We start from the raw sequence: 8,913 nt of genomic DNA, 5'->3' as shown, positions 1-8,913 counted from the left end.
TGCAAGATTTATGACTCTATTTGCGTCTAAGTCTATGGGTACATCCTCCTGATCGCCTTTTTTTTTTTTTTTTTAAGACATGGCAATCGGTAGGGACAGGGAGGAGGCGAATGGCTCTGGCTGGCAGGAGGGAAAGTAAGTGGCCCCAAAGCCAGTTCCCCCCACCGGAATCTGAGCAGAGCCTCTCTGGAGGATTCCGGGGGGGGGAGGAATGGATCTCCTCCCCCCCCATGGATTTCCCACTGGAATAGACAGTGGGGAATCCGTACACCCCTAATTGAGATCATCCTTGGACCAAGAAAAGGAGACTCAGAAAATTCTTGAACCAAATATGTGAGGAGGAAATAACTATTGATATATGGCAAGTCCAAGAGAAAGGACATATCTATGTTGACCTGCATGCATTTCCTTCTCCCTTCTTGGCTTTCTCATTCAACCTCCATGAGATCGTTTGCATTTTATGAAATGTCCCTCTGCAGTTAAAAGCATCTTTCAAAGCAACTTGGACCTGCTTGTTCCTCAGGCTGTAGACAAATGGGGTCATGAGAGGACAAACCACATTGTTGAGTACAGCCACTGCTTTGTTGAAATTTTGTCCATCATCCTGCTCTGGTTTGATGTACATAGAGATGCAGCTGCCATAGGTGATGGAGACCACGGTGAGGTGAGCAGCACAGGTGGAAAAGGCCTTCTGCCTCCCCTCTGCAGTTGGTATGCGAAGAACAGTAGAGATTATCTTTATGTAGGACACAGTACTTATAGCTAAAGTTCCTAGTAGAGAAAACACAGCAAAGATGAAGCCAATGAGCTGCAAGAGACGTGTATCCCCACAGAGAAGATTCATCAATGGTCTGCTGTCACAGAAGAAATGGTCAATGATATTTGAACCACAGAAGGGAAACTGTATGAAAAACATGGTTTGGCCAAAAATCATGGCAAGCCCTCCAATCCAAGAGATCAGCACCAATAAAGTGCAGAAGCGTTGATTCATTACAGCAGTGTAACGTAGGGGGTTGCAGATGGCTATGTATCTATCAAAAGACATCACTGTCAGCAGGAAGAAATCAGTGGTGCCCAAGAAGAAATAGAAAAAGGACTGGGTGATACACCCAACATAAGATATTTTTTTCCTGCCAGAGGCCAAGTTGATCAAAGCCATCGGGATGGCCACTGTAGTATATCCAATTTCCAAGATGGCATAATTCCGGAGAAAGAAGTACATGGGTGTCCTGAGGTGGAAATCCATAAGAGTGATAATAATAATGAGAATGTTTCCCATTATGGTTATCAGGTACATGACGAGGAAAAGCACAAAGAGAAACATCTCTAGTTTGTGGTTCTCAGTGAATCCTAGAAGTAAGAACTCCCTGATCTCAGTATGGTTCTCCATAAACAGTTGTTTTTCATGAGCCACCTGCTGGCAAAATAATTGGGTGAGGGGGGAATGAGCATTAATAATTTAAAAACCCAAGAAGATAAGACCAGCACTGCTGGATCAGACCAAGGAACCATCTAGCTGAGCATCCTGTTTTAACCAGCTATGATTGGGCAAGTCCATAAGCAGAGGATTGATGCAGCAGCCATCACCTTTTGTTTGTCACCCAATAACTGGTACACTTAGGAATACAGGAAGCTGCCTTATACTGTCAGATCATTGGTCCATCTAGCCCACTATTGCCAACACTGACTGGCAGTGGCTTTCCAGGGTTTTTCCAACCCTAACTGGAGATTCCAGCAATTGAACCAGTAACATACTGTATTGGGTAAAAATCTAACATAAATCCTACTTAAGTAGACCCACTGAAATGAATGGGACTTAATTTCAATGGGTCTGCTCTAAGTAGGACTTAGTTGGATTTAACCCATGTGCTCTACCACTGAGCTACAGCCCATTCTAAATTAAAACATCAGGGAATCCAAGCCCTGTCTCCTGCATGACAGGCAGGGATACTCACCACTATACTGTTGAAGAACTGGCACCTCTACTGGGCTAATGGCTCATGGCCATTGACAGATCTGAGCACCTTCATGCATTTGTCTAATCCCCTTGGTAAGGTACCAAAGCCATTCTCCACCTGAGCACATCATATGGCAGCAAATTGCATACGTTAACTGTACATTGAGTTCTTTTGTCAGCCCTGAATTTTCTGCCAATCGATTTCACTTGGAGATCCTGATTTCTAGTGTTATGAGAGGGAGTGGGGTGGGATCTTAACTCCATCTACTTTCTGTATACTGCATTCATCAGTTTGGATCCAGATTTAGCCATACTTAGAACAGACCCACTGAAGTCAATGGGACTTGATTCCAATGGGTCGACTCTATGTCTGACTAAATCTGGATCCAACCCATTGTCTGTATAAAAAAAACTTTTATCATTGCCATTTGTTGTCTTTCTTTTCTAAAGTAAAACACCTCAAGCATTTTAGTCTTTCCTTGTATCAATGCAACCAGAATCACCTTATAACAATATATTGGTGCCCCATTCCTAAGCAAGTTTACTTACTCAGAAGGCAAGTCCTTCTGTGTCCAGTGAGGCTTATTACTTGGTAAGGGTGAGCAGTTTAAAATCTGCCATTGAGAACTCAGATTCAAATAACAACAATGCTAAAACAGGGCAGACTGAAAACCTTCTTAAAGTCTGCTGTTCTCTATTTGTACACTTCTTTCCCTTCTTCCAATGTGTTTTACCATCATCTCATTCAGCTTTGAAGAATGGCTGTTCAAATACTTCCAGTTTCTCTTAAAATTCATCACCAGATGTCACACTGGAGTTGTTGTTGTTGTTCAGTCGTTAAGTCGTATCCGACTCTTTGTGACCCTATGGACCATAGCATGCCAGGCCTTCCTGTCCTCCGTTCCCTCCCGGAGTGTGCTCAGGTTCATATTCATTCCATCAGTGATGCTATTTAGCCATCTCATCCTCTGCCATCCCCTTCTCCTTTTGCCTTCCATCTTTCCCAGTATCAGGGTCTTTTCCAGTGAGTTTTCTCTTCGCATTAGGTGGCCAAAATATTTGAGCTTCAGCTTCAGTATATGTCCTTCCAATGAGTAGTCAGGGTTGATTTCCTTCAGGATGGACTGATTGGACTAGGGATGTACGAAAGTCACTTACCTTTACGAAGGGTGACATTTGTGGGGGGGGAGGCGCTCTGTCCCTCCCCTCGAAATTCTGGCCGGGGGGGAGGCACTCCGTCCCTCCTAGGGATGTACGAAAGGGACTAACCTTGTCCCGCAGCTTTTTTCGCGGTGGGGGGGAGGCGCTTCGCTTCTCCCCCCAAAGTTCAGGCAAGGGGGGGAGACGTCCCACCTCGCCCGGCCGAAAGTCAGGCCGGGGGGGAGGCACCCCGCCTCACCCAGCCGAAATTCAGGCCGGGGAGAAGTGCCCCGTCTCCCCGGCCGCGAAAGAAAAAGTAAACAAAAAACAAAAAACCCCATGATAGGCTACGTAACGATTAACTAACGAGTCAGCCATGATACGATACGTTAATCGTCATGTAGCCTACCATGGGTGACTTTGGGGGGGAGAAAGCGCGTACGCAAATGGCGGCGGCCCATGGGCGCCACCATTTGCGTTCCTTATTTTGGCACGTCTGGTCTACGTAAAGATTTACGTAGACTACGGCGAAAATAAGGGAAGGCTATTTGCGTTGCCCTTATTTTCTCCATAGTCTACGTAAATCTTTACGTAGACTACCCGTGCCCAAATAAGGAATGCAAATGGCAGCTCCCATGGGCGCCGCCATTTGCATACGCGCTTTTCTTTTTTTTTTCAAAGTCAGCCGTGATAGGCCACGTAAAGATTTACGTAGCCTTTCATGGCTGACTTTGAAAATCTAGCCGTGATAGGCTACGTAAATCGTTACGAGGCCTATCAGATTTTTTTTTTTTTTTTTACTTTACGGGGAAATGGCAGCGGTGGCAGCTGGTCGGAAGACTGGCCGCCACCCCCACCCCCGCCGAAATGCTGCCGAAACGCCGCCAGGGCCCGTCGCCAAGAGGGACATTCAAAGGAGGTAAGTCCCATCCGGGGGGGCGGAGGGGTGGAGAATTTCACCACCAATTTCGGGGGGCCGAATGCGTTGCATTCGGCCTCCCAGAGATTCGTGGAGAAATTCTCCACCATCCCTATGTAGTCAATGAAGCAGATATAGACATTTTTCTGGAATTCTCTTGCTTTCTCCATGATCCAGCGAATGTTGGCGATTTGATCTCTAGTTCCTCTGCCTCTTCGAAACCCAGCTTGTACTTCTGGTAGTTCTCGGTTCACATACTGCTGAAGCCTAGCTTGTAGAATTTTGAGCATCACCTTGCTGGCATGTGAAATGAGTGCAATTGTACGGTAGTTTGAACACTCTTTGGTGTTCTTTGGAACTGGAATGTAAACTAACCTTTTCCAGTCTTGTGGCCACTGCTGAGTGTTCCAAATTTGTTGGCATATTGAGTGCAGCACTTTAACAGCATCACTTTCAGGATTTTAAATAGCTTACCTGGAATACTGTCATCTCTGCTAGCTTTGTTGTTACTAATGCTTCCTAAGGCCCACTTGACTTCACTCTCTAGGATGTCCGGCTCAAGTTCAGTGAGCACACTATCATGGCTATCAGGGACATTCAGATCTTTCCCGTATAGTTGTTCTGTGTATTCTTTCCACCTCTTCTGAATCTCATCTGCTTCTGTTAGGTCCCTGCCTTCTTTGTCCTTTATCATGCCTGTCTTTGCCCAAAGGTTCCCTTGATATCTCCGATTTAGTTGAAGAGATCTCTAGTCTTTCCCATTCTATTGTTTTCCTCAATTTCTTTGCATTGTTCATTTAAGAAGGCCTTCTTGTCTCTCCTTGCTATTCTCTGGAACTCTGCATTCAGTTGGATATATCCTCCCCTTTCTCCCTTGCTTTTCGCTTCCCTTCTTTCCTCAGCTACTTGTAAAGCCACTTTGCTTTCTTGCATTTTTTTTTCTTTGGGATGGATTTCGTTGCTGCCTCCTGAACAATGTTACGGGCCTCCGTCCATAGTTCCTCAGGCACTCTGTCTATCAGGTCGAATCCCTTAAATCTATTCCTCACCTCCACTGTATATTCATAAGGGATATGATTTAGGTCGTACCTGAATGGTTTAGTGGTTTTCCCTACGTTCTTCAATTTAAGCTGAAATTTTGCAATAAGAAGTTCATGATCTGAGCCTAGGGATGTATGGAAGTCACTTACCTTTCCACAGATTATGTTCATGGTGGGGGGGAGGCGTTCCGTCCCTCCCCCTGGAATCCTCGACGCGGGGAAGGCGATCCATTCCTCCCCCACGGAATCCTCGAATGGCCGGCTGTGCTCCACAGCGGCTCTGCAGAGCAGCTAGCCAGCCCCAGGCCAGAGCCTTCCGCAGCCGGATTTCTGGCCACGGAGGGCTCTGGGTAAAAAACAAAAACCCGCGTATGCAAATGGCGGTGGCTACGGCCGCCGCCATTTGCCTTCCTTATTTTTGTCCGTCTTAGTCTATGTAAATATTTACGTAGACTATTACGGCGAACATAAAGGGGAACGCAAATAGCGCCCGCTACGGTATTTGCATTCCCCTTTATTCTCACCGTCATAGTCTACGTAAATATTTACATAGACTAAGACGGCCAAAAATAAGGAACGCAAATGGTGGCGGCTGTAGCCACTGCCATTTGCGTATGCAGTTTTTTTTTTACGTAAATCTTTTCGTAGCCTATCACGTCTCTGCAAAAAAAAACCCTCCAGACTGCAAATGGCAGTGGTGGCAGCCGGTCGGAAGACCAGCCACCGCCGCTGCCGAATCCGCTGCCAGAGCCACCGCCACCCGGAACATCCACCCCAGGTAAGTCTCATCCCAGGGGGGATCTGCGGAAGGGCGGGGGGGTGGCAGGCCGTTCCGCCACAGATTTCGGGGGTCCGAATGCACTGGCATTCGGCCTCACCATGATCCGTGGCGGAATTCTCTGACATCCCTATCTGAGCCACAGTCAGCTCCAGGTCTTGTTATTACTGACTGGATAGAGCTTCTCCATCTTTGGCTGCAAAGGATATAATCAATCTGATTTTGATATTGACCATCTGGTGATGTCCATGTGTAGAGTCGCCTCTTGTGCTGTTGGAAAAGAGTGTTTGCTATGATCAGCGTGTTCTCTTGGAAAAACTCTATTAGCCTTTGTCCTGCTTCATTTTGTACACCAAGGCCATGCCTGCCTGTTATCCCGGTGATTTCTTGACTTCCTGCTTTAGCATTCCAATCCCCTATGATGAAGAGGACATCTTTTTTTGGTGTTAGTTCTAGAAGGTGTTGTACTTCTTCATAGAACCAATCCACCTCAGCTTCTTCGGCCTCAGTGGTTGGGGCATAGACCTGAATTACTGTGATGTTGAATGGTTTGCCTTGGATTCGTACTGAGATCATTCTTGTCATTTTTGAGATTGTACCCCAGTACTGCGTTTCCCACCCTTTTGTTGACTATGAGTGCTACTCCATTTCTTCTAATGGATTCTTGCCCATAGTAGTAGATATGATGGTCACCTGAATTACATTCGCCCATGCTTCCATTTTAGTTCGCTGATTTCCAAGATGTCGATCTTCAATCTTGCCATCTCATGTTTGACCACCTCCAGCTTACCTTGATTCATTGATCTGACATTCCAGGTTCCTAAACAATATTGTTCTTTACAGCATCAGATTTTCTTTTCACCACCAGACACATCCACAGCTGAGTGTCCTTTCAGCTTTGGCCCAGCCGCTTCACTCTTTCTGGCACTACTTGGAAATACCCTCTGCTCTTCCCCAGTAGTATATTGGACATCTTCCGACCTGAGGGGCTCATCTTCCAGCGTCATCTCTTTTAGCCTTGTGATACGTTCCATGGGGTTTTCTTGGCAAGAATACTGGAGTGGGTTGCCATTTCCTTTTCCAGTGGACCACATTTTGTCAGAACTCTCCACCATGACCTGTCCGTCTTGGGTGGCCCTGCACGGCATAGCTTATGGCTTCACTGAGTTATGCAAGCCCCTTCACCACAACAAGGCAGTGATCCATGAAGTTGCACACTGGAGTAGGAATTCTCAAATTCATTTCATATTTTGCTTTAGGTCAGAGGTGGCCCTCCAGATGTTTTGGCCTACAACTCCCTTCAGCTCTAGCCAGCATAGGCAATGGTGAGGGATCATGGGGTGGGTTAGGGTAATTTTAGAAATGTGATGTTTTTAATGTATATTTTTATTGTTTTGAACTGTTTTTTATTGTTGTACATCGCCCAGAGTGGCTGGGTGACCAGCCAGATGGACGATTAATAAACTTAATAAATAAAATAAAAATAAATTATGGGAGCTGTAGGCCAAAACATCTGTATGACCACAAGCTGGACTTTTGGTGAAAGGTATGGGCAGTGTGAGTTATGTGACAAGGTGTTTTATGCAAAATTGGCAATTATTGTTACTTATAAATGTTCTCTAAAGCAGTGATGGGAAGAAAATATATTGGGATCTACTTGTAGATCTCTGGGTGATTTACAGTGGATCAGCAAGAGTTTCTGACTCCCAATTGTTTAACAGTGGCAACAACAACAACAACAACAACAAATGGTTATTTGGGGGAGTGGGTCAAAAATGAGGCTACTGAAACAAAGGAATTTGTGGGGTGGGGGCAAGAATGGATTGTTGTGTGAAAGGATTGTGAGGTCAGTTCTGGGAATCATCATCTTCTTCATCATCATCATCATCATCATCATCATCATCATCATCATCCTAGGCTGAGCTTGTGCTCAGAGGCACCCCTTAATTCTAAGTGGATGTCTGCTCCCACCGGCGGAGGCGGCTGGCTCTGGTGTCAGTAGGATGGTAAATCCACTCCGTTTCAGTCAGAAACAATCGGGAATCTAAAGGGGTTTCCCAAGCTTCTCACCTTCGAGAGCTCCTTTAGTGTTCTGACCGGTTCTGACAGACTCTCAGAATCACTACACCACATACCATTATTTTGCATCTGGCTTTGGTTAGACTTTGGGGTTCTAGCAAAGAACAAAGTAGATCCCAGAAGTCTAAAATCTGCCCATCCGTCCTCTGAAAGCTAGATGTATTTGCTGAAATTGTGGGGTGCTGCCATTTATATTACATTACATCCATCCATCCATCTCTGTAAATATTTTTGCCATACCTATGCAACTGTTGCTTTAAAATAATTGCATATGAATCTGGTAATCACAGAGCTCTGTGTATCTACCTAGTAGGGGTGCATGAAAGTCACTTACCTGGTCTCGCAGCTTTTCGCGGTGGGGAGGAGGCGCTTCGCTGCTCTCCCCGTGAAGTTCAGGCCGGGGGGGGAGGCTTCCCGCCTTGCCCAGCTGAAATTCAGGCCGGGGGGGAGGCTTCCGACCTCGCCCGGCCAAAATTGAGGCCGGGGAGGAGGCGCCTCGCCTCGCCGGGCTGCGAAATTAAAAGTTAAAAGAAAAAACGCCCCCGTGATAGGCTATGTGACGATTAACGTAGCCTATCACGGCTAGATCTGCAAAGTCAGCCATGATAGGCTACGTAAATCGTCACGTAGCCTATCACGGGTGACTTAAAAAAAAAAAAGCGCGTACGCTTGGTAGTAGGGTACGCTTGGTACCCTACTACCAAGTTTTGAAAAGGTACATAGTCCATATATTAGGCTTGAGAACTAAATATCCAAAACTGGATTAACACATCCAAGATCCAACACTGGATTAAGTGTGTTTTCTTGGGATTGTCATTTTTTTTTATTCCATTCCCCATTCACACACACACAAATATGGGAATACAAACCATATCTATCTTTCTAACATCTAGGGAGGTGGTGGGCTGTCCCACACTGGAGGCATTCAAGATGAGGCTGGGCAGCCATCCTCTGACTTGGATTCCTGCACTGAGCACGGGATTGGACTCGATGTCCTTGT

General features: G+C 46.0%; 1 protein-coding gene across 1 annotated transcript; it reads right to left on the bottom strand.

The window, feature by feature from the left end:
- Window positions 1-385: 385 nt before the first annotated feature.
- Window positions 386-1,390, bottom strand: LOC146342801 (olfactory receptor 6C1-like). The gene has a single exon (XM_084807997.1). The coding sequence runs from the start codon at window positions 1,388-1,390 to the stop codon at window positions 386-388; it is 1,005 nt and encodes a 334-aa protein (XP_084664123.1).
- Window positions 1,391-8,913: the final 7,523 nt, after the last annotated feature.

This window comes from Heloderma suspectum, chromosome 6, assembly GCF_057233095.1.
Source record: "Heloderma suspectum isolate Gila_16-S chromosome 6, 16-S_ref, whole genome shotgun sequence".
Classification (NCBI taxonomy): domain Eukaryota; kingdom Metazoa; phylum Chordata; class Lepidosauria; order Squamata; family Helodermatidae; genus Heloderma; species Heloderma suspectum.
The sequence above is the reverse complement of the archived record's forward strand: the minus strand, read 5'-3'. Positions and strand labels throughout refer to the sequence as shown.